We start from the raw sequence: 26,632 nt of genomic DNA, 5'->3' as shown, positions 1-26,632 counted from the left end.
GACCGCAGGTTGGGAACCAATCCAATGCATTAATGCACCTCCATTCTATACAGCTAGATGTGTCCTCTCCTGGCCACACAGAAATTAACATTTTGACCACAGGGCAAGTTTCTTCTTCTCCTCCATCTTAAATAACCTCGAGCCCAGAACATGCAGAGATGTTTCTGGATCCTGTTTCTAAACGGTTTCCTCTTGGTGGAGTTTCAGCTTTTATTTGTGAATGCAGACACGAACTGAACTCACAGACGATGGTTTCTGGAAGTGATTCTTTGCCCATGCAATGATGTCCACCACAGAATATGTTTGTGATACATGGCGGTCTGAGGGCCTTTAATTCACAGCCTAGGCTTTTGGCCTTCCCGCCTGCTTACAGAGGTTTCTTCAGATTCTCTGAATCTTTACGTGCTGCATCAGAAATCATCAGATTCTTTGCAAACATTATTTTTGAAGTGTTGCACTATTTCACAGAGAGGTGAACCACTCCCCATCTTTGCTCAGCCTCTCTGGGATGACCTTTTTATACCCAATCATGTGAACAACCTGATTGAAGTTAACCTCATCATCTGCGAGATGTTCCATCAAGTTTTTAGCATTTCAGAACTATTCATGCCGTCTGTCGCCAACATCCCACATTTTTTTAAACAAGTTGTCGACAGCAAATTCAAATAGAAAGATTTTTTTTTCAGTTTTAACATTCAAGATTTTGTCTTTGTGCTATTTTATAATAAAATATGGGGTTTCTATGTTCAGTAAATCATCATTCTGTTTACATTTAATACGTTTAATACGTCTCCTCTTTTTTGAAAGTGCAGTTGTTAATCAGCAATTTAGGCTAAATGTAGGAATTGAATAATTTGACACGATGAAAGAGAAATGAAACGAAGAAAATAACAAATTCTGAGAAAATAAAGTATGAATTCCTCTAAATACAAACAAAGAACAATGCTTTAGTAAATGAGACTTTGGAATCCTAATGATGGGCTTTGTCTCCAGCAGAACTCTTCCCCACACGTCCCCAGCACCCCCTGTCCGTCCCAGCAGATCACAGAGCTGGTCGGGGACGGGCAGCAGGCCATCACCGCCAACCACCTCTCCTCCTTCACCTGCCACATGCTGAAGATGTCCGATCTGATCCAGACAAAGCTTTCAAACCACCTGCTGGGCATCTGCCAGCTCGCTCGTGAAGTGTACCTGCAGAGAAACCAGCCACCCATGGACACCTGCAGCCTACCCCCCTTTGAGGAGGACACAGAGCATTATGTGTACGTCAAATGTCTGCTGCAAGCCATGGACCACAGGCTCAGCTCAGCCACCTATGATCCCTCCGTCTAATGCAAATGTTGTATTTATTTATTCTTATTTAAAATCCAGTTTTACACGGATGAGAGAGGAGACTTTCACTGTCAGTATCTGATAATGATGTCATATTTATTCTAAACAAGGTGATATTTATTTATTTAAACATTTTTATTTTTTTTACATATTTATGCAAAATAAAGCAAATAAAAAAAACAAGATTTGTATCGTTGTTGCTTTTATTGGAAGGCATCCTTAAACCTGAAGACATATGTGAACTTTGGAAGAGAGAAAGATGCAGCAATAAAAATATCTTTACTTCTTCAAAAAACAAATAAAATACTAAATCTGTCTGCAGTGTTATACTGTACATCATCTGTTTAAAAAAAAAGAAACTAAAACTTGCAGAAACAGCAAACGGAAAATTGGAAATACAACCAGGTGTGACTTTTAAATAAATGAACATCATCATGCAAACGCAGATCTGAGGGGGCGCTATGGGGAATTCTGTCGTTTTGTTAACTCATGTTTTGATCATGTCCGCCCCATGTGTCAGACAGAAGATATTAAGGAAAACTAACAGTCATAACACTAATAGCTGCATTCAGAAGTCCTTTTTTGTTAACGTAGTTTCAATAAATCATTGGATAACATGAGCTTCTTAACACAGCCGACTTAAAAATACACTATTTTTTAAAATTAGTGTCACTTTTGTACACTTTAAAATATCAATGCAAAGTGTGCGGCCTCTATATCAACATGGATAACATTTCTAAAATGTAAAAAAAAAAAAAGGTAACATTTTCTATTAAAAGACATCTGCGATCCACAAAAAAAACCTCACACACAAAAAAAAAAAAGCTGCACATTCATGAAACAGGAACTGTGGGAGGTGCATTTTTGCTTCCGTAAAACTTGGGGAGTAAACTCAGTAGTACTGCAGAAAAAAAAGAAAGTTCAAACACCGGTTAACCAAATCTTTGTCTGCCTGAGGAGTGCTGAACCACAAATAAAAAAAATTAAAAAACTTAAACAGAAAGAGTGATCACCCTGCAGAGTTCACAAGTAAGGACACTTTATGTCACTAGAAGGCGGATGATTGTTAACACTGCCGACTACATCTGAGGAGGCGGATTCTCAAGCAGTCAGCAGAGTGAGAAACTGAATGGACGGCTGCTCCTCTCATATGGCTTTTTGTTCTGCTTCCATGTCTTGTGTCTTCTAACAAAGGCAGAGCGACGCCTCTTTTCTGTCTTTGCCAAACTTTATAAATTAGTGTAACAGAAAAAAAAAAACGTGGTGTAATCCGTACCCTCACAGAAGACGAGAAGCTGAGAATAATCTTCACTCCATTTGCTAATAAAGGAGAATGATTACGCTGATCAGCGCAGCCCTGAGTGCTCGACAAAGACCCTTAAAGACCCCTACAGCTGCTGTGCATTCAGCTCTGACCTCGTAACACTGTACATGTAAATGTAAAGTTGTATCATAATTATTTATACTACACTGAACTTTCAGTTCTGCTCCCTAAGAGGGCTGAAAGTAACGTTCAAGTTTGATAAGACCTGTCCAGTAGAAACCAAAGTATGTGTATGTGCACAAAACTCCTGACAGTTTTTAGGATGAGGGGCATGTGTGAACGCAAACAAGACACATTTTCACCCTGACTTCATGCAGACTTTCTGCTGCCTGCCTCTCAGTCAAAATAAAAACAAGAAGTCAGGGTGAGCTGAAGTGTGAACGCAGCAAGACATACCGTATGTCGAGCGAGTGAGCAGGAGACGAGATCCTTTCATTCTGCTCTTAAACATTTAACGAGGCGGCTTCATGCTCCATCTTCTGCTCACCAGTTTGTGCGTTTGTTTGTTTGCCGTCTTTGTAAACATTACATTATGACTTCTGCAGCCTCCTGAGACCACCCTCGCTCCACAGGGGAAATCTCCCACTGTGAGGCGTAATGTTTGAAGGAGCCACTAGGGGAAGATGACATTTTTCTAGAAATTTTCAGGAGCGTAGCATAAAGGTCGCTAAAGGCTAACTGGCTAAATAACATTCACCTGAGTAAATGAGGGACGGATTCTCACCTCTCTTTTAAGTACTTACTCATCTTTCAGGCGAAAAAATAAAAAACTATACTGTCAGCTATACTTCTGAAAGAAATCCAACATTCATGTAATTTTCCTTGTGAAAAAAAAAAGCTTCTTGCACTTTATACATCAGAGAGAAAACTAAATGAACAAGCACTCAATATTTCCCTTTTTGACACAAAGTTGTTCTTACGTTGTGAAAGTAAAATCAAAGATATATTTTTGTTCAAAGAAAAGCACACCACAGGCCCCGTCGTCCGATGACATATTCAGAAGATCTTCCCGGACAGTATCTGAAGGCGGTAGCACTTGCCGTCATTCACATGTAAAAAGATAAAAAGCCAAGTTGTTCTTGATGTCAGATAAGGGGCTTCCAGCGTGCATGAATCCCACGAGTCACCAAACAAATCAAAACGAATACCCGGCTTCCCCACGCAGAGTCAAAGTCCACCAAGGCTCACTCGCATTTTTGTATAGATTAAGGCGGGAAGAGGGGGATCTGTGGAAGACGTGGTAACCCTTCTGAGTGAACAGAAGGGAAGGTAGCGATATGTTGTCCTCTTCCTCTGAGGGGGGGGGGCTACACATCCGGGTGTGTGACGGCTTGGATGGCTTCTTTAGGTAGCAGGGACGGATCGCTGAGGATCGATGTTGATGTGCTCAGCTGGCGGAGGGTACTCAGCACCACTGGAAAAAAAACAAAATCACACATTTAAACCTGACTGACCTTTGACTCTTTAAAAGTTAGCGTGTGGTTCAACTGGGTAAAGCAACTCAGATTTTAGTAAGCACTGTGCAGAAGACGAGAGTCAGGGGTTTACTTAGAGCTCGACCGATAAATCAGCCAGTCGATCATATCGGCCGATATCAGCAAATTCAGTGACTATCGGTATCGGATCATTTAATTGCAGATATGCAACGATATTACTAGACTTATTCACCAGTCAAATCATATTTCATTTGTATCGTTGTATTTACACCAGCAGTTCTCTTTCAGGCTGTCACCAGCAGAGGGCGCTATATGGATTACAACAATCATCATCACGCTCAGTTACTTTCCAGTTGAGTGAACATCTTGTCTTCATTATATATCTTTTCTTTAAGTGCGTTTGAGGGATCAACACAATAAATGTGTGTATCTAAATCTATCTATCTCTACAGATAGAACATAGATCTAAGAAAGATATCGGCCGATATATCGGTATATGATTTTTTTCCACCTCCCTAATATCGATATCGGCCCCAAAAATCCCATATTGGTCGAGCCCTAGTCCAATGTCTTTCTGTAATGTGTTTCGGGAAAAGCAGCGCCTCTAGACATGCAGCAAAGGGTCGAAGTCGGAAGTCTAATCCACGGCTGCTGCGACGAGGACTACAGTCTCCGTACATGGGGTGCATAATGAAACCGCTAGGCCATCCTGCGCCCCGTACAATGCTTATTTGAAGTTTTCAATTTTCACTCAGTGAAACCTCTGAAGGGGCTTTGCAAGATATACAGCTAAAAAAAACCTCCTTATTAATTCATCCTGGTATCTGTGAAAACTCTCAGCTCAGCCGCTGTCTGACACAGGCCGTGTTGGTACTGTCTTTAAGCCCCTCCCCCTCCCTACAAGCCCACTTTCCTCTCATTGCCCAGCTCTCTGCAAGCCCGCCAAGGGGGAGAACCTGCATGTCTCAAATATGATACACCATAATATCTCCTCTTTAATGTTTTTAATGACACTAGGGGATTTTTTTATTTTTAATCTACCAGGACTTTTTCATGACTGCATCAAAGTTCTCCAGTATGCTGAAGAGCCCTGAATGACGGGCTGAGAACAATGACTCAGAAACCTTTTCCATGATTGCAGAACATTAAAATGTTTTAATCATTCAGCCAATCAGTCAATTTGAGGGTAAAGCCCCAATGGCACAAAAATAAAAAGCAAATTTTTGTTTCCGGCAGCGGCTCAGGTCCAGCACCCCGAAGCTCAGCGGGGAGTTCCTTCACCTCCGACTGAAGAAACGGGAATCTTTTTGCCGTCAAATCTTGTCGTCAGATCCACTGTGAGTGTGCAGATTAAAGTCAGACTGAGTCAGGAACTGAAGGTTTTACTCTCACTAAGTGGGAGGTAAAAAGGAAGGTGTAATAATCGATTGTTCTTTTCCACGAGCTCAGGCTGTGTCACACTTTATGTCATGATCTCTTACACTTCCTGACGTGTCATCATGGTTGCTTAATATCAGGCGTAACGGCAGGAAATAACAAGCAGTGATGGTGACAGATACAACTTTAAATACTACTCATATAGCTCTGCATATATTTCATTTCCTGTGTTTTTTTGTTCTCCGTTGCACCATAATCACTTCACCCACTCAGTATCCATCTGCTGCATATAGTTCTGTTTACACCTGATCTCCACTTTTATCTCTTTTCTACTTCTTCTATTTTGTATTTCATTTTCTATATTTCATTTTTTATATTTTCTAGTCTACGTTGCAACTCCTTATCTTCTGTCTTCATGCTACTGCTCAATGTGCCTTTGAATCGCCCCTAGAGCTCTCTCTCTACATCTCTCTCTCTCTCTGTCCCTCCCTCTCTCTCTCTGTCCCTCCCTCTCTCTCCCCCCTCCTCCCTCTCCCCCCTCTCTTTCTCTCTGTCCCTCCCTCTCTCTCTCTCCCACCTCTCTCTCTCCTCTCTACCCTCTCTCTAACCCCTCCCCCCTCTCTCCCCCCTCCCCCCCTCCCTCTCCCCCTCTCTCTCCTCTCTCTCCCCCCTCCCTCTCCCCCTCTCTCTCCCCTCTCTCTCTCCCCCTCTCTGTCCCTCTCTCTCTCTCCTCTCTCTCCCCTCTCTCTCCCCCCTCTCTGTCCCTCTCTCTCCCACCTCTCTCTCCCCCCCTCTCTCTCTCCTCTCTCTCTCTACCCCCTCTCTGTCCCTCTCTCTCTCTCCTCTCTCTCCCACCTCTCTCTCCCCCCCTCTCTCTCCCCCCTCTCTGTCCCTCTCTCTCCCACCTCTCTCTCCCCCCCTCTCTCTCCTCTCTCTCTCTACCCCCTCTCTGTCCCTCTCTCTCTCTCTCCCCCCTCTCTCTCTACCCCCTCTCTGTCCCTCTCTCTCTCTCCCACCTCTCTCTCCCCCCCTCTCTCTCTCCCCCCTCTCTCTCTCCTCTCTGTCCCTCTCTCTCCCACCTCTCTCTCCCCCCCCTCTGTCCCTCTCTCTCTCTCTCCTCTCTCTCCCCTCTCTCTCCCCCCTCTCTGTCCCTCTCCTCTCTCTCTCTCCCCCCTCTCTGTCCCTCTCTCTCTCTCCTCTCTCTCCCACCTCTCTCTCCCCCCCTCTCTCCTCCCCTTGCCTCTTTTCTCATGTCCCGTATTCTGAATTGTTAGTGAGGAGCTTTTTTTAATTTCTCATAACAATCTGGGTCACTTGAGGTGGACAGAAACTGACTGGAGCACGCTGCAACTACTTTTCACAAATCACAAGTCAGAGAATTAACACCGTCACACCTGAGGTCCGGTTGAAGGCTCAAAGCCGACAGGTATCAGATTGTTTGACTTACTGGGTCTCAGCACGGGAAGAGAGCAGTGACGGTCGAGCCACTGCAGCGTCGTCTGACACAGCTCTGCTCGGGTCGCAGTCGACACCATCCCGTTGAATGAGTCGAAGAGCGGCTTGATGATGATGCTGAACTAGAATGGATCAAAGTCAAGGATCATCACAGGACAGACGTGTGCTTTTCTGCCCGATTCATCGTTTGAGACCAGACTCTAAACATCTTTTTGTTTGACCTCGGACGACGTGCGGAAAAATAACCTGATGGTGAACAACTATGGTCAAAAATAATGGTGATAGAATCTGCAGCTCTCACTGTAACATGACAGGAAATGTTTTTTACTGAGCGTCTTTATCAACACAGTCTCAAAGTAAACTCTCAACACCTTCTGAAAACTGGATAATGCTCAAAGTCTCACAGGCTCAACTCTCTCTCTCTCTCTCCCCCCTCTCTCTCTTTCCTCTCTCTCTCTCTCCTCTCTCCCTCTCCCCTCTCTCTCTCCCCCCTCTCTCCCCTCTCTCTCCTCTCTCTCCCCCCTCTCTCTCTCTCCCCTCTCTCTCCCCCTCTCTCTCTCTCTGCCCGCTCTCTCTCCCTCCCTCTCTCTCCCTCCCCCCTCTCTCTCCCCCCCTCTCTCTCTCCCCTCTCTCTCCTCTCTCCCCTCTCTCTCCTCTCTCTCTCCCCCCTCTCTCGCCCCTCTCCCCTCTCTCTCTCTCCCCTCTCTCTCTCTCTCTCTCCCTCTCTCTCTCCCCTCTCTCTCCTCTCTCTCTCCCCACTCTCTCTCCCCTCTCTCGCCCCTCTCCCCTCTCTCTCTCCCTCCTCTCTCTCTCTCCCCTCTCTCTCTCTCCCTCTCTCTCTCCCCTCTCTCTCCCCTCTCTCTCTCTCCTCTCTCTCCTCTCTCTCTCTCCCCTCTCTCTCTCTCTCCCGCTCCCCCCCTCTCTCTCCCCTCTCTCTCTCCTCTCCCCCCCTCTCTCCCCTCTCTCTCTCCTCCTCTCTCTCCCCCCTCTCTCTCTCTCCCTCTCTCTCCCCCCTCTCTCTCCCCCCTCTCTCCCACCATCCCACCACTCCTCAAATGTGATGAGGACGGAGCAGAGAGGCCAAACACAAACTATGTTCTGCTGCATCAATATTTTCAACGACACAAATGTGATTTGCCTGACTGAACTGTTTTAAGTTGTGTTGTCGCGGCTCTCTGTATTTATCTTTTGTGCATATTTATTCTGTTTTGTTGTACTCTCAACATCATGGAAAATGAGAGCATGCCCTCAATGACTCTTTGAGATTTCGAGAAAAGGTTAAAAATTAATTAAAGAACTTTTCATGTTGCTTCAAGAGAACATATTATCCCCCTCCTCCACCTTTTCAAACAGTCCCCCTGTGGTCTAAATGAAACATCTGTGCTGTGCTTTGGTCAAAATATAACATGAATCAAGCACCAGAGGAGGTTTGTGACCCTGTATAAACCAGCTCTCTCAGAACGCTCTGTTTTGGTGTGTGTGTCTCTTTAAATGAAATGACACCCCCCCCCCCCCCCCCGAGTTTTCCCCGTAGACATCACTCCTCTGTAGTGAGAATAAAAATGGCCGACCTGAGCAAAAGTTTTGTTCTAGTCTGGGGGTGGAGTCCATGGGTGGAGATACCAGGGGAGGGGAGGGGATTTTTTTTAACCAGAATCCCACTGTGATGTCACAAGGAGAGCACATTTAAAACAGAGCATTTTTCTCTGTGTTGTAAGACTTATGCAGACCACAAACAAAGAACTGGATGGGTTTATTTCACATTTTGTGGGTCAGTAGACTCTCAGGTTACCCAAATATATGTTCAAAAACACTGAAGAAGTGGATTTTTCTGAATATGACCCCTTTAAAGGTTTGACTTTGGGATTGATTGACTTCATGGTTTAGAAATACATTTAAATCTGAAGCAGGGGCCACTGTTCAGTGATGATAGATTTAGAAAAGGGCTGCACCGTTGAATGAAGCACTATTAATAAATTGCAATTCCCTCATTAGTGCACTATAAGCATTTGCAATAAACACACAAATAAGTCTGAATTTACTGCAAAGAAATATTATTTAAATGAATAAGCACTGTAGAGGAAATGTTTCCCAGTATGACGAAGGCCTGAGAATAATGAGCTGAAACCACTTTAAAGACTTTATATGAGATTTTTCACACTTAAATATAATATAAATCAAGTATATCCTCTGAAAATAACTCTGTGAGTCATGACTGTCTACAATGGGTGTAACACCCGAGTCCCACTGTCTGTGATGTTTTCAGAGTTTTCAGAGTCCTATCTTCACTTTGTTTACATCGTCGGGACGGCTGGCTGACTCCTCCCCTCGTGTATAAAAGTTGTTTAATTGAGGGACTAGAGAAAAGAAGAATAACATACTGTACTCACTGCTTAACTGTGTTTCTAGATCACGCTCATTTCAGGTAAATTTACATGCAGTGTGAAGATACGAGCATAATAAAGATCGCTAGCATTAGCATGCTAACACTACAATGCAGCGCGAGTTGTTTTGGATTCATGCTGGTGCTAAAGGGCGACATCTGCTGAATCAAAAAAATCACATATAAAGCCTTTAATGCAGTCAGATGAAGTTTATAAACACTCAGATTAATTGGTGTTAATTTAGTGCTTGTGTGAAGTATTTTGGATTCAGGGGGAACATGCTGCAGATACAGTTTAAAACCTGAAGGACCGCAGAAAGGGAACTCGACCTGTACAGTGAACGTCACAGGATATAATCTCTCTGTCATCTATCAGTCTGGTCTGAAGACGATCATACCAGATGGAGAAACATGCTCTCTCTACACCCCTGTGTTATGAATGAGCTGTAATCTGTGTGGGTCAATGAACCCTCTCTGAATGAAGGATACGATCCAGAACTTCCAGTTCTGCAGAGTTCGGTTTTTCACGTATTCATTGAACTTCTCCTGCATGTGGTCGATTCGCTGACGCCTGACTGGCACACCGGTTGCAGGAAGCTGCTCCTGACTCAAGCTGTGGATAAGCATTGAGAGAAGCAGCTATTAAGTATCAGTCTAACTTTGTATATCACTAAAAGGGAGCTATAGTACATGATGTGTCTGCATACTTTATGGAGGTGTTGAGTTCCTCTATCTCCTCTCGTAGTCTCCTGACCTCCTCCTGTAACTGCTGCCTCTCCTGCTGCAGCTTCCCGATGTGCTCCACTGTCTTCTGCAACGTGATTGCATTAGTGATCTAAGAGGGCAGGAAAGGAAAGGAAGGGAAGGGGGGCAAATACATTTAATATTGCGCAACATGTGAAGCAAACACTCTGCACAAACATTGCCATACGGGTACACCCACATTTGATTGAGACTTCAGAGTGGGCACCAGGTTGCAGAGCGTTTTGAAGCCAATGTTTATGTTTGATCGTCTCTTTTGTTCAGCAGATATGTGAGTCGTCCTCCGACCCTGTCACACAAAGAGCAGGAAGAATATGACACAGGATATATGCGAGGAGTTCATTATCATTTACAAATAAAGGAGGCGAGGAAATTCTACTGATTACATCCAAATAAGAATCATGTGCTAATGATGGAAAACGATTTAAGAAAGCAGACAAACCTGATTGTGTTCATTCTTTACCAGCGCTGTACTGCAGCTGCTGATCAGAGCCTGGGGACTGGGGACTTGGTCTAACCTGCACGGTGACCCTTGACCTGATCCTGGCTGTCTGTGCACTGGAAAGAGAGAAAAAAAAAACATCTTGTAATGTGCAGTTTTTGAACTCTAAGTTGCTTTTGTAAATCCTGATTTCTCACCGACACTGGACGAGGCTTTTTGATTTTTGCGGCTGGAAGGGTAAGACTTTTCTTTGTGCACAATCGTCTGGGGGGACTGCTGGGACACGACGTGAAATCCAGGAGCCTGAGATACATGAAATGAGAAAAAAATAAAGTTTAAAAAAAGAGAGCAACAGGACCAGGACTTTTTTTTTACTGGACAGGTTTTAAGAAAAGTTACAGCTCTTGTGAGAAGCACTCTGCGAAGCGGATCTGGTCTTATACATGTTTTATTACCTGGCAAAAAATACGCTGCCGACTTTTAGTGGTTCAAAGTATGACTCACTGGGAATATTAGCTGTGAGAAATGTTAGCAGGAGTTTCAGGCATTAAAAATAACTCCATAAAATGAGTCAATCTTGTCGCTGAGGTTGTCCACGTCTTGAGCCCTTCTGGAAAGATGTGAAACTATTAATCGCAGAGACTCTGAACATCACATTGGATTTCTCTTTCACGTCCCTCTACCTCGGGGAAATTCCAGAAGGTCTTGATAAAAAGGACATTTACCTTTTAAAGACTCTTATGGTGGCAAGTAAAAAAGCAATCGCTAAATGTTGGCTTCAGAGGAACAGTCCTACCATGAGACTGTTGAGGAACATTGTGAATTCTATCAGCTTTATGGAAAAAATGACTTTTGTCCTGCGACTTCAAAAGGAGAAGGGAGGAGAATATTGGAGAAAATGTGATTTATACAAAGATAAAGACTCCTAAATATTTCTTTTTTCATTAGAATGTACCATCCATTATGTACTGTACCTGTACCTTTTACATTCTTGTATTTGATCTTATTCATACTGTCTTGCCCTAGTCCTCACTTGTTCTGTGTTTCTTGTAAAACAAAAATTAAAAATAAAGTATTAAAAAAAAATCTTGTCGCTGTAAACACTCAACAATTTTATTTTCTGTCTGGTTTTTTTTACCAGATAAAAGTTTCCTCTGTTGTGTGTTGTATATTTAAATGAAATTAAAGACTCAAGGTGTAATATGCGGCTTTCTGAATATAAATATAGCAACAAAACAAATCAAATAAACCCTATGTAAATATATTGTGGAGACTTCCTAAAAGGAGAGTGAAGTCAAACTCCCTCTGGATGTGTTCATGAGGACGGGTTGGCGCTTCCTCCAGTTTGTTTATGTTTCACTCAGAGGCTCAAACACGTTTCAGACATGTTTTTTTCTTGAGTGAACTCCTCCTTGTCCAACCACAACCACTGCCACCAGGTGGGGGAAGAGAGACGGTCCCGCCCACATTAAAGGCATTAAAACAGAGTGTCATCCTAAGGAGAACCATCAGACTTTCCAAACCTGAAGAGAAGACTTTCTACGGCCTAAAAACTCCAAAACAACTTTGAGATGCATATCTTTACGTGAATTGATCGAAGAATCTTTTTTCAGATGAAAGTTTACTTGGTGTTTTTCGATTCTCTGATTTTCTTTAAAGTTTTCAAAATCCAAAACAAAAAACGCCAACCAGAAAAATGGGGTAGGGTGAAGACGGGAGGGGAGGGGGAGCTTGGGAGAGAGCATTTGTTTTGATCAGATGAATTTGTTTTGTTTTGATGAAAATCTGCACTGAAAGTTGAAAAGTAAGCCTTTAGATGTATTGAGCAGCTAGTATAACATCAACCCTGAGTGGTGTCAGAAGTAAATGAAACAGGGACAGAGCTGAATATTTACCCCTGCAAGATGAGAAGGAGTGATGACCACGCCTGTGTTCTGCACAACTTCTGCTTTCAGAGGCGTCGGCGTTACAATCACAGCATTCGCGTGACCTGGGAAAGGGGCTGAGAGAGCAAATCAGAGACAGTAAGAAAGAGAAATGTTCATTTTTATCTGCATTTATATGTGAATAAATCATTTTTGATACGATGAATACAGCCTGCTTTATTTCTCTGTGACTTTTCCATTTATGCAAGACACATCTGTGTGGTTCACTTCACTCCTCATTGTTTTTAAAACAGAGTTAATGCACAATAATGAATGATTTCACATCCAGTCATTTCATGTTAAATTGTTTGTCAAATTTGAAACTCTGCTGCTCGCTGACAAAACAGCGACAAAAACGTCTCCTCCTTACTTTAACTCTCTGATCCAGGTCTACTCTCCCTCCCGCCCACTACGCTCTGCCAATGAAAGGCGTCTGATCCAACCTTCACAACAGGGTCCTAAGACGCTGACTAGACTCTTCTCCTCTGTCGCCCCCCGGTGGTGGAATGAACTTCCAAACTCCATGTGATCTGCAGAGTCCCTCTGCACCTTTAAGAAAAAGCTAAAGACCCAGCTCTTTCATGAATACCTACTAACTTAAAGATGATGGTCTCCATATTATTGATGATGATGGTAATGACGATGGTTTTTGTTTGATAACGACGACTTATAAGATGGTTTCTATACTGATTAGAGCTCTCAAGAACTGCCCTCAATGTTGTGCTTTGCCTCTGGTCACTTCCTGTCAGCACCTGTGTGTCCAATCAGACTCAAAGCTGATCGTTTGCTCTTACTGACATTGTTCCCTTTTTTCTAGATCCTTGCTTGTGTTGTTCTTACTCTCTGATGTACGTCGCTTTGGATAAAAGCATCTGCTAAGTGAATTGTAGAAATGTAGGTTAACCCGTTATATCACAACAAAGCACCCGCCCACATTTCCGGTCTGTAACAGGTAACCAAAAGCAGAGTATTCAGCTCTTTAGAGTTGCACCTGTCAGTGGGTGGGGGATGTTAGACAGCAAGTGAACATTTTGTCCTCCAAGGAAATGAGTCGGAAGCACACAGTACGAGGCAGATGGTCATGATGTTATGTCTGATTCGTGTAAAGATGTTTCTAACTCTTATATTCAATGATTTTATTGATATAAATATAAAAACATGCAATTTGTTTTCCTCATATTAAAAAACAGGGCCTCATATATTTTCTCAAAGGACATTATTGGGGGATGGAGCTCCAGTCATTAAGATATGTTAACATGCCATCCCTACAAATCTATACTGACTTGGGTGCTATCTTGTGGCATAACAGCATCAATCAATCGTAAAATCAATCAGCCTCTTGCTCCTAAGAAGAGGAACTACAGACCTGTGAGGATGAGGTGGGAGGCGGGGAGTGTGTTAGCCGGAGCGATCCTTTGCACAGGCCGGCTCTTGTTGGCACTGGATGAATGAAAGGGGCGCGGCAGGGCAAAAGTCTGAGCGTGCTGCACAGGAGTAGCATTTAAAGGAGCCAAGGGCTGGAGCTGAGAAGGAGGAGGAGGCGGAGCTTGAGTGGATATGGAGCTGTACTCGGAGCTGAAGGTGGTGGCTGCGTTGCTGGGCGTGACAGCGGAGGACGCTTTCACGGACGGGACTACAGTCGCTGAGGTGCTGTCCAGGGGGGAGGGGACCATGGGTGATGCTGAGGCCATGTCCTGACCCGAGAGGCACTGCGCCAGAGGATCATGGGACAGCGGCTGAGAGGACACTACAGTTTCACTGGGCGCCACCTGCTCGGGAAACAGAGGCATGAAGTTCTGTACAAAGGCAGCATCACTACCTCCTGTTTGGCTGGTTTGACCGGCCATGGGAGAGGGGATGGGCAGGGGGTCGGGAGGGGAGATGTGGTTGGTTGGGATCTGCATGGAGATTAGCTGGGCCTAGTAAGGGATGACAAAAGGAAAAGGGACCACACTCAGTCCTGTCTTTAAGAGCAATGATGATGATTCAGACAAAAACTCACATTAATGCTGGTTTAGATTACGACAATAACACGTTAGTAAACTCTGAACTTTTTATGTGCTTTTTTTATTTGCCTGCAATGACATCGTCAAAAATCAGAATTATGAGCTTGTTTACCTGTGAAGATCTTTTTATTATCGGGTCATCAGACGTTTAGTTCTCCTCACTCTCACTTCTCTGCTGCTCTTTTATAACCGCAACGTTTTTACACTCATGTTCTTTTTATTTCTTCCTGCTTTGTTTTAGTTTTTCTATCACCTGTTAAGATGATGTTGTTGCTGCTCAATCAGAGATGTGATGAGCCGAAGACAAAAAAAGGGAAGCTCCGCCCCCGAAAATGTTTTAGTACCAAACATTTATTTTCCTGCATTGAGATCTTTTTGTGTTTTCTGTACTACTTATGAATTATGATCTAGTCTTGTGTGTCCTCATTTTAGTCTTTTAAAATCACATTTAGTCTTCATCAGGTACGTCTTCACACAATGATAAATGCATCATCTAAATATTTTTATTTTTTTACAAACATGTGGACTTAAAGGCTTTATATGTGATTTTTTGATCCAGCAGGTGTCGCCCTTGAGCACCAGCATGAAACCAAAACAACTTGCGCTGCATTGTTGTGTTAGCATGCTAATGCTAGCGATCTTTATTATGCTCGTATCTTCACACTGCATGTAAATTTACCTGAAATGAGCGTGATCTAGAAACACAGTTAAGCAGTGAGTACAGTATGTTATTCTTCTTTTCTCTAGTCCCTCAATTAAACAACTTTTATACGTGAGGGGAGGAGTCAGCCGGCCGTCCGGGCGATGTAAACAAACTGAAGATAGGACTCTGAAAACTCTGAAAACATCACAGACAGTGGGACTCGGGTGTTACACCCATTGTAGACAGTCATGACTCACAGAGTTATTTTCAGAGGATATACTTGATTTCTGCTACATTTAAGTGTGAAGAGCTCTTAAGTTTCTGCACTCTTTCAGCCCTGCAGAGTGTCCACAGCTGTAGTTTTTCCACACGTTGCCTATGTGCGCTCCATGTGTGGTATATGTGTGGAATTGTATTTCTGCCTCCTACAGATTATTTCTTGTACCCACATCGTCTTTGCTCCACGACTGATCGGGAAATAAACGATCTAAAATAAAAAATATTCAGTAAAAACTAACAGAGCAGTGTCGGGCACATAGAGGCCGTTGTCATAGAGACAGGACGGACGTGCAGCACATTTGCTGGGGTGGACACGGGGCCTAAAATGCCTCTAAGGTAAAGGGCAGGATGAATGGATTCATTCACTGCAATATGATGTCAGCTCATCTTCTGCTTTAACCTTTAAGTTTGTTTAAACTCTGTCCAGCGTACCAAGCTGTCTTCTTCTTCTTCTTCTTTTATCCTGCTGTCAACTTCTGTTTTTGGTCATTCAACTTCTGTAATGTTATCCTCATTCATGTCATAAGCGTCCCTGTGAGGCGTCATGAAGTAGTGACGCAGTGAATCATAGTACCTGGGAAATTTAGTTTATGGCAATGTATTTAAAGAAGATCTAATTATCAATATTTGGGGCCAGCGATAGGATGATGTCATCACATGAGAGCACCTATACCGATATTTACTAAGTTTAACCGACTGTGGTTAAAAAAACAAAAAAACAAACAGAAACAACAACTTCTGATAATGCTTCAAGGATGAGAGCAGCTTCAACACGAGTCAATGATTTACCACAGTTTGATTTGTCTTTGACTCCTTAAAGAACATGAATTAAAAGTGAAGCAGTTTGAGCAGCAGAAGTCGTGTATGGAAGGCGCTGTGAGATTAAGTTTAGTAATATTATGATTTTCGTGTAGCTAAATGAAGGCAGACTGATGGTAAAAGATCTTGCAGAAATCAAATACAAACATAAAGTCTTAAATCAAAAGGCGAACAACAGAACGTACATGAAGGTGTGTGTGTGTTAGGGACTCGGCGTGGTGTTTACCTGAGTCTGAGAGCTGCTGCTGGGTAGAGGGGTGACAGATGAGGCAGTGGGGGAAACAAAGGGGAAGATGGGCTGACGGAGGCTGTGAAATAAGTCTGGAACAAGAGTCTCTATGTTAGCTCGAGGTTAGTAAAAAAAAAAAACACTACTTTCTGTGTTAGGCTGCGGCAGAGTTACCAGAACATGTGTGCTTTGATTACAGTAAAGTGTGCTCTATAAGCATGTGAGATGATCTACTGCTGCTGCTGGTACTGATACCTTGAAGCGGATCGAAGGAGTCCATGAAGTCGAGGTTGGGTTGTAAGGGGATGAGTCCTGGTTGGATCATGTCAGCATTCCCTGCATGAGCTGTAGAGGATGAAGGAGCGCCCATATTCAGAATATTGTATTTTTACTGGTCAGTACTCTGAAGGAAAATGCCTTTTTCTAAAATAATTAATAACCTTTTAATTAAATTGTTGAATGTTGGAGATACTAAGAGTCTGATTAGGATGACTTCATCATGATAATATCTGTCTCTCCATACTGTAATCTGTTCTGCACATGTTAAATTTACAAATTATCCCTGCACTCATGTTCACTTCATTTGTCTGTCTACTCGCCGTTATATTGAACAGTCTCTAATGATAACATGTCTACACTCATGCACTTTAACTTATGTCAATACTGTTCATTTACAACTCTGTTTTTGCACATTTACATTTAATCTTTCATATTTAAGACTAGTAATGCTTAGTTAAATCCTGGTTGTATATATTCACATTCTTAGTTTTGATATTTTTAGAGCTTATTTACTTTGTATTTAATATTATATTATGTTTAGATTTGCTAACATTGTGTTTTTAACTCATATTGTGTGTTTGGACAACCTGCTGCTGTAAGGACACAATTTCCCAGTTTGGGATCAATAAAGTAATTCTATTCTATTCACTGATTTAACAAAGAAAGACAACAGACACATTTTCTCACCTATCTCCCTCGGATTGGGCCAGGCTATGGGCTGGTGCGACGCCAGCGTGGAGAACAACGTGTCCGAGAACTCGGACATCAACACGTCCATGTCGAAGAGGGGGTCCATCTCCATGGGGGCGGGCGTTTCGTTGCGATTGCGAGGGAGGCGACGTGCGGCCAGGTCTTCATCCTGATAAAAGGAGACACGGAGCATGTCTGGAGAGACTTCCCCAAACAGCGACAACTGCTCCTCTGGTCCCTTTGTTCAAAATGCAACCATCGAGCAGGTTAATAACACACACACACACACACACACACACACACACACACACACACACACACACACACACACACACACACACACACACACACACACACACACACACACACACACACACACACACACACACACACACACACACACACACACACACACACACACACACACACACACACACACACACACACACACACACACACACACACACACACACACACACACACACACACACACACACACACACACACACACACACACACACATGCAGTGATAAGGAGAGGAACTACATCTTTAACCACACTTCATGCACTCAACAGTGAATAACCTTCCTTTAGTGTATATATATATATATATATTTATATTTGGTGTGTTTAAGTAAGCTACAAGCTAGATGAAGATGAAGTTAGATGCAAGCTGTCAAAAGTACTCTGTGTGCAAAGTTACAGATGACCTGTAAAAAAATATATACAGTACAGACCAAAAGTTTGGACACACCTTCTCATTCAATGAGTGTCCTTTCTTTTCATGACTATTGACATTGTAGATTCACACTGAAGGCATCAAAACTATGAATTAACACATGTGGAAATATATACTTAACAAAAAAGTGTAAAACAACTGAAAATACGCCTTATATTCTAGGTTCTTCAAAGTAGCCACCTTTTGCTCTGATTACTGCTTTGCACACACTCTGCATTCTCTTGATGAGCTTCAAGAGGTAGTCACCTGAAATGGTTTTCACTTCACAGGTGTGCCCTGTCAGGTTCAATAAGTGGGATTTCTTGCCTTATAAATGGGGTTGGGACCATCAGTTGTGTTGTGCAGAAGTCAGGTGGATACACAGCTGATAGTCCCACTGAATAGACTGTTAGAATTTGTATTATGGCAAGAAAAAAGCAGCTAAGTAAAGAAAAACGAGTGGCCATCATTACTTTAAGAAATGAAGGTCAGTCAGTCCGAAAAATTGGGGAAACTTTGAAAGTGTCCCCAAGTGCAGTCGCAAAAACCATCAAACGCTACAAAGAACCTGGCTCACATGAGGACCGCCCCAGGAAAGGAAGACCAAGAGTCACCTCTGCTGCGGAGGATAAGTTCATCCGAGTCACCAGCCTCAGAAATCGCAGGTTAACAGCAGCTCAGATTAGAGACCAGGTCAATGCCACACAGAGTTCTAGCAGCAGACACATCTCTAGAACAACTGTTAAGAGGAGACTGTGTGAATCAGGCCTTCATGGTAGAATAGCTGCTAGGAAACCACTGCTAAGGACAGGCAACAAGCAGAAGAGACTTGTTTGGGCTAAAGAACACAAGGAATGGACATTAGACCAGTGGAAATCTGTGCTTTGGTCTGATGAGTCCAAATTTGAGATCTTTGGTTCCAACCACCGTGTCTTTGTGCGACGCAGAAAAGGTGAACGGATGGACTCTACATGCCTGGTTCCCACCGTGAAGCATGGAGGAGGAGGTGTGATGGTTTGGGGGTGCTTTGCTGGTGACACTGTTGGGGATTTATTCAAAATTGAAGGCATACTGAACCAGCATGGCTACCACAGCATCTTGCAGCGGCATGCTATTCCATCCGGTTTGCGTTTAGTTGGACCATCATTTATTTTTCAACAGGACAATGACCCCAAACACACCTCCAGGCTGTGTAAGGGCTATTTGACCAAGAAGGAGAGTGATGGGGTGCTGCGCCAGATGACCTGGCCTCCACAGTCACCGGACCTGAACCCAATCGAGATGGTTTGGGGTGAGCTGGACCGCAGAGTGAAGGCGAAAGGGCCAACAAGTGCTAAGCATCTCTGGGAACTCCTTCAAGACTGTTGGAAGACCATTTCAGGTGACTACCTCTTGAAGCTCATCAAGAGAATGCCAAGAGTGTGCAAAGCAGTAATCAAAGCAAAAGGTGGCTACTTTGAAGAACCTAGAATATAAGACATATTTTCAGTTGTTTCACACTTTTTTGTTAAGTATATAATTCCACATGTGTTAATTCATAGTTTTGATGCCTTCAGTGTGAATCTACAATTTTCATAGTCATGGAAATAAAGAAAACTCTTTGAATGAGAAGGTGTGTCCAAACTTTTGGTCTGTACTGTATATAAATACAGCTTCAGGAAAATTAAGAGATCACTGCAAAGAAATATGTTTATCTTTGTTTTTGTTTTTTTAATTTTTAAAATTAAATTTTTTTTCAGATGTTTTTTATTTTTTTATTTAGGAAAAGCATTCTTCACACATTAGTAATTACACATAATAGCAGAAAAAATGCAAGACTTCTCCCTCAAACTTTCAACATTGGAGCACTTTCTTTGCAGAAAGAGGGGGGATACGATTCTTGCGGTATATTTAACAATTTAGCTCTTCCAAAGATTTTTTAATATTCAAGTAACATGACATTAATTAAATTGAAATTATTTACAAAAGAACACAGGAAGCTTTCTATCTTTGGTTTTATTGTATACAAATCTTTTCCCAACTTCCAAATAAAATGGTCTCATGTAGGTCATTTAATTTAGAGATTAAATGAGACCTGGTTCAGATAACAAAAAAGATGCATTTATTTCTCAGACCGCGAGAAATACAATGAAAAAAGTTGTACTTAATGTTTTAACTCAGGACGAGTTAGGAAATCATTATTTGGTGGAATTAACACAGATTTTTTATGAAAACTTTCATGTGTCTTGAAATACTCTCCAGAAGTCTTTAACTCTGCTGTTACTTTTGTCACAAATATTCAACTTTGTTGGAACGCTCGGGACCATCCACCCTTCTCTTCGTCACATTAGGCAGAATGAGGTTTGTGTTAAACTTCAACAGACTGTGGAGAAGAATGACTCCAATGCATGTAGAGACCCTGATTAATGTCTGGTGTCCACCTAGCTCTGAGCACCAGCGTCTATTTAAAAATAGTTTTCAAAGAGGAGAGAGAGCGTTTGCAGCGTGCCGCTCTGTGTTGCAGAAAGGCGCTGTTGATGACATCACGGGCGCTCTTTTCAAAATGTATGATATCTATTCCCTCTATTGATTTATCCCTGTATGGATCGTGCACTGTACCCACATCCTCCTCGCTCCAGAGAAAGTGGGAGGACAGACATTATCAAATTGATGCTCACAGTGAAGGGGAAAAATCTCAAATATAAAACATGCAGTGAAAAGCAACTGAGTCATACGGCAGCCATTTTTAAGTGACTGTTGTCATAGAGACAGCGCTTTATCAAAGCACTCCAGCCAGCACTTTTCTGCCCTGAAAGAAAAAAAAACCCAGCTAGGTGGAAACAGGGCCTAAGGGAACATTTGGAGTGGTCTCTTAATTTTTCTGGAGCTGTAAATATCATAACGCTGACCGGGTTAGCGAGGGTTAAAAAATGTAAGCATCAACATCTCGATGAACAGATGATGAATTCAGTGTTTTGTGTGAATCTTTGGTGAATTTGTCATGATGCACTCTCACATACCTTCAGTAAACTGGAGAGGTCATCGTCCTTGTGCTTGTTTAACTGTGAAAGATTCAGTGAGCGCCGTTAAAAGATTTCATCCATTCAACACAACGTTACAGAGTTTATACATGAAATCACTTTTTACCCTTTTCTTAAAATATGTCCTCCACTTGTGGTATTCTCTTATGACAATTTCAATTCTTCTTTTCCAACACTTCCCCTCTGCTGCAATCGCCTGATCAGGAAAGAGAGGGAGGGGAAATCAAACCAAATTAACCAAAACAAACGGCACAAAGAAAGGAAGTCCCACTTAATAAGAAGTGTTCAAGAGACTAAACAAAGAGCTATTCATTGGATCGTTCGTTGCCAAGAAGTCATTTGGCCGACACGATAATCACGTTGGTCTAGCTTTACCTCGGCGGGACGGTTGATGTCCAAGTCCATGGTCCCGTCCAGAGGAGTGACAAAGTGACAGACAGGATTCTCTCTTCTCGCCACATCTGGAGGAAAAAAAATAAAAAAAGTCAGAGTCACCTTCAGTTTCTTGTTTGTACAGATAAATGATAAATGAACATCTGGCACTATAGCACACACTGGAATCACTTTCATGTGGATGTTTTTCTTCTTTGATGATAATGCATGCTGCAGCTTGTTAGACAAAGTGTTAAATTCAGGTCACTCAAGAGAACAATACAGTCAACAATCTGTGTGCACAAGGTGGTGGAAGGGCGTGGAGCGCTTACACTGCATGTACCAGGCTCTCCAGATGGCGTTGTTGAGGCGGATCTTATCTCTCCAAAGCAGTTTGAGACCTTTGAAGTTCTTCCATTTGGGAGACACCAGCTTACCACTGAGAAAGAGAACGACTGTGAGATCCTCTCTCAGGTGATTACAGACATCGTAAGTAACACACATGACACACAAGTAGATCAGAGATATCCTAAAACTGAAACATCAAGATCAGGGTCCTCTCCTTTTTGTTATCAACAGAGTAAGACCTTTACCATCCTCTAACTCTACCCCAAATTATCACCTGATTTTCATATTAACACGGACACATGACAAAGACCCCTACACCTAAGAGCTAACACACTGGCCTGAGTGTGGCTCCTATCACCAATTAACTTTTGCACACTGTGTTTGTTCCTCCAATACAAGTAAAAATAGGTAACAGTAAAATAAAAATGATGTTCTGTCTTTTGCTGCAGCAACACACACTCACAGAGCTCTGCCCTGAGTGTACTAATGATTTAAAGCTCCTGTGAGAAACCTTCAATTTTATGTTGATTTTGGCGCCCCCTGTGGACAAAAGCAGTAAGTCTCCTCTTTTTGTCGATCTTGTCCTTTGAATTTGTAATTAGTATTTTCTGGACTTATAAAAAGTCTTTGCTGTGGAAAAAAGTGTTTTGGTTGTTAATCTCCTCGTCTGACACCCACCCTGCCGCGGCGTTTACATGCACTGAAACGATTGAAACAAACAGTGAAAGAAATAATCTATATGTATGCTGATGGGTCTGGTTTGATCTTGAGGCTCATACAGAGGCATCAGCATTTGTTTCAGTCTGTTTCCTCACAGTACAGGTCACCCTGACAGATAATGTCACTGTGCATAAAAAAGAAATCAAAGAGCGAGCAAAACAAACGACGGCGGAGTCGGGGGGAATCTATGAAGGTCGGTGTGATATGGAAAAGTCAAATAATAATACGAGGAGATAGCATACTTGTGTACTGCGCTGACTACAGTATGTGAACTCGTCGTTAATACAGAGTTGTATAACTGTAGCTGTGATCAATATGTATTGCGCAACATTCATATTAAGCTGGATATCTGACTAAAGCTGCCCTGTGGTCCTGGTGCGGACCAAATCTGGAAATCGAACCGGTGCTTCCTGAGCACTGCCAATGTACCCTTGAGCAAGGCACCGACCCCCACCCGCCACATCAGGATTGCTCGCTGTGAGCAGCCCCCTCACTCTGACCTCCCTTCAATCAGTGCAAGTCCACAGGATCCTGTAAAAGTGAATTTCCCCCATCGCAGGATTATTAAAGTAAATCTTGTTTTAAAAGAAGTTTTCATGATTGTTTAACTGTTAACGGTAATGACAAGAACATCTTGAGTCCTGCATCAGAGATAATGACCATCGAGATAAACTAAATCTGGTTCCCGTTTTAAATAAATGTGTCTCTTTGTTGGTTCATAGTTTCCCTTTTTCCATTCTCTATGTCCGGTTTTACGGCCTGTCTTTCCTTTCCAGTCTTTTCCTGCTGACACTGTGTGCTTACTTTGTAAAAAAGTAGAAGCAAAAACAAAAAGGTTGATTTATGAAGTGGGAGAAGAGAGAGGCAGCGTTACAGGGGGAAAGTTCACAGAGCCAGCCGTGTAAATAACCAGACACCAGCTCTCCTTTTTCAGATGAATGACAACAGCAGAACAGAGACTGCTCGTTGGTGCTTTTCCTGCTCTAAAAATAGAGTTTGCCAAAGAATCTAAGTTGGTGCAGTTTGTAAAGTGAAAGGGAATCCTCGGAGCAGCTGGCGGCGCACCAACACAACAGTAACAGTATGTGTAAACAGAGAGGACCATGGGTAACATAACACAAGGCCTGTCCTTTAACCTGACGTACCTTTGAATGTTTCATCGAAGACAAAAACAAATCTAATATTAGAAACCCTCCTTTTGGTTTGTATATTACAAACAACAGTGTTTTGTCATGAGCTCATCAGACCTATTTTTGTTTTTTTAATGAGGCTGTAAACATGTTCATTTACGATGTAAAAACTGGCTTTTTGAATGTGGTGTGTGTGTGTGTGTGACTTCCAAGGCTACTTCAGCCAGCCTCAAGCGGACCCTCGATGACCTGCAGGATTTTGCATTTCTTCATTTTCCAACACCTGAGGCGGCCGCTCGCTCGCTGAGACTAATCAACATTCACGATCCTGGTTTTTGCTTCACATGATAATTACAGTATTGACATTTTTATTGCATATTTCTTATTTCATATTTTGCCGACACATGATGCATCAGCAGCAACAACCTGATTTATAATAATACTGATAGTTTATTAAGGACAATATGTACGTTTTCTGCTGATTATTTACATCTGCAGGATCATAGCAGGCAGAGTTTTGAATGCCAAACTTTGTCCTGGTACTTGAACATAGTTAAGAGCCTGAGGGCTTCTGTCACCGCTGCACTTAGCTGACAAAACACAGACAGGTCAAGCAGGAAGTTACATGAAGAGGATACTCGTGACTGCAATTTAAGACCAGGGAGTCCCGTGCCTGAGATGACTTGTATTGTAAAAAATACTTCTTTTTTTTTAAGTCTGGCAAAACTCTTTCTATTGTTTTTATTGGCTTTTATGATGTTATTACAGAGGACAGTGGACTTTAGTGTTGTCTGTTTATACACAACAGTCGTCAACATATTTGATACAATGTGTTTTAAAATGATACAATAATAATGTTTTGTCCCTTCTGCTGCAGCCCCCCCCCCCCCCCCCCCCCCCCCCCCCCCCATCACCGTACTATGAAGGTTAAAACAGATTTCATGTGTTACATTAACCCACACTGGACTTTCATATTTTCTGTTTACACTGCACTCTTGTTATTTTCACTGTAAATCATGCACCTGCATAACTGCACAGCTCCTCCACTGCACAGTTTGTCTTTTTATATTATATTATATTTTTTACATGTTTATCTTATTTAATTTAATCTCCCTGTCTGCAGGAGCACTATTGTACTGTTTTTGCTTTAGTCCTTTGCTTATTGTTTTTGTAAGTGTGAATACTTGGCAATAAAAACTGATTCAGATAAAAAGTATCATAAAGTACAGAAGCTTAAAAAAACACCTCAGATCTTCAGTCATATTTGAACCCAAAGCTGCAGCAAGAGAAAGAGTGAAAGGGTCAAAACTGCACAAATATGCAAGCAACATATTTGTGCAAATTAGACAATGTGTGCAGGAGTTTTCTTGCAATTCTTGGGTGATTGAAAGCAATAAATTGCTCCAATATTGGATGCCTAAGACTTGTATTTTTGTTGCTATTGTATTGAAACAGGTATCGATATATGGTATTGTATGGAAGTTTAAAAATCTGTCCTACAACCATAGTTAACATCAAACTTTACATTTTATACTGTGAGATTGTTGCATTCATTATCTTGCACATTGCTGCACAACGGTCCAGCTCATTTATCCTCAATATGTAATTTTATTATGTATTTTGTTTGTATCCTATTTCTGTGTTTGTTGTTGTTTTTGCACCAAATTCAATTCCTTGTAAGTGTGAATACTTGGCAATAAAAACTGATTCAGATCAAAAGTATCATAAAGTACAGAAGCTTAAACAAACACCTCAGATTTTCAGTCATATTTGAACCCAAAGCTGCAGCAAGAGAAAGAGAGAAAGTGTCAAAACTGCACAAATATGCAAGCAACATACTTGTGCAAATTAGACAATGTGTGCAGGAGTTTTCTTGCAATTTTTGGGTGATTAAAAAAAAGAAATTGCTCCAATATTGGATGACTTTTCTATTTTTGTTGCTATTGTATTGAAACAGGTATCGATATATGCTTTGATTTTAAATAGGACTGTATGGAAGTTTAAAATCTGTCCTACAACCACAGTTAACATTAAACTTTACATTTTATACTGTGAGATTGTTGCATTCATTATCTTGCACATTGCTGCACAACTCAACTATCTTCAATATTTAATCTTATTATGTATTTTTTTGTTGTTGTTTGTGTTTGTTGTTGTTTTTGCACCATGACAGATTTCTTGTATGTGAAATCTTACAATGTAATTCTGATTCTTGTGATTCAAATGCTTGTAAGAAAGTTGAAGTTCAGGACATAAAGGAAAGAGGAACATTTGACAGCATTGCTCCCATGGGCGTGCAGGGTGGCCAGGTGTGTTGTTGTCACTTACCTGTACGCCAGAGTCATGCACTCGAACAGCTTGGTGAGAGAAGCGTCGATGGACAGGTGCGACATGCTCGCCTTGCCGAAGTGGTAGGTCTGACAGGTCTGTTTGTTGACAGTGTCGAAGTCGTAGCCTTTCTTCGGGGGGTGCTCGCTGTGGGGCGAGGACATCATGAAGTGTCCGCTGTGGATGATCTGAGACTCCAGCCCGTCGGACCTCCGCAGACCCAGCTGAGTCTCCTCCGCGTCCGAGTCGTCATCCTGCTCCTGCTTCACGCAGGCCGGCGGACGACGATACTTCTGCCGGAGAGACATCTCCCCTCTAGTTGCCATGTCGGGTAACTCACCAGACAAATAGCTAACGTTAGCCACCAAGCTAGGACAATAAAAAACACTCTCCCTTTCATGAGTCTTCTCACAAGAGGGAGCGACACAAGCGGACTCTTTGTTAAAGTTTGTCAACTTGGAGCCGCTGAGTCCGGCTCCTCGGTTCACTCATTTTTAAAGCCCGCTGACGGTGGTTAACGGCCTTAAGTTAACTTGTCTTGGTGAGTATTTGACGTGTTTGGAGCCGAAGAGACCAGCTGACAAAAAAAAAAAAAGGGGGCTCGCAGGCTCCTCC

General features: G+C 42.4%; 1 protein-coding gene across 2 annotated transcripts; it reads right to left on the bottom strand.

The window, feature by feature from the left end:
- Positions 1–1,517: 1,517 nt before the first annotated feature.
- mlxip (MLX interacting protein) lies at positions 1,518–26,632 on the bottom strand. Of its 2 annotated transcripts, none has more exons than XM_061038930.1 (17): positions 26,018–26,632; positions 21,824–21,930; positions 21,495–21,580; positions 21,226–21,315; positions 21,099–21,140; positions 17,379–17,619; positions 16,668–16,757; positions 16,410–16,504; positions 13,803–14,355; positions 12,407–12,513; positions 10,709–10,814; positions 10,512–10,627; positions 10,251–10,358; positions 10,015–10,142; positions 9,797–9,920; positions 6,917–7,046; positions 1,518–4,070 (listed from the first exon to the last, which is right to left on the bottom strand). In XM_061038930.1, exons 1-17 carry the CDS (start codon positions 26,341–26,343, stop codon positions 3,964–3,966), a joined length of 2,556 nt encoding a protein of 851 aa, XP_060894913.1. In that variant the 5' UTR covers positions 26,344–26,632; the 3' UTR covers positions 1,518–3,963. The 2 variants fall into 2 exon arrangements, with proteins under 2 accessions (XP_060894913.1, XP_060894916.1); XM_061038933.1 differs by having other exon boundaries at positions 17,379–17,550.

Source organism: Labrus mixtus, chromosome 5 (assembly GCF_963584025.1).
Source record: "Labrus mixtus chromosome 5, fLabMix1.1, whole genome shotgun sequence".
Lineage (NCBI taxonomy): Eukaryota > Metazoa > Chordata > Actinopteri > Labriformes > Labridae > Labrus > Labrus mixtus.
Note: the sequence above shows the minus strand (reverse complement) of the source record. Positions and strands in the feature narration are given on the sequence as shown.

Bases quoted from the DNA above. Each gene is read 5' to 3' on its own strand.
- mlxip (XM_061038930.1), bottom strand. From the start codon at position 26,343: ATGGCAACTAGAGGGGAGATGTCTCTCCGGCAGAAGTATCGTCGTCCG. The intron at 21,581-21,823 runs GTAAGCGCTCCA...TTTTTCCTCCAG, and splicing joins GAGAGCCTGGTACATGCAGT to ATGTGGCGAGAAGAGAGAAT. The intron at 21,141-21,225 runs GTAAAAAGTGAT...AATCTTTCACAG, and splicing joins GGACATATTTTAAGAAAAGG to TTAAACAAGCACAAGGACGA.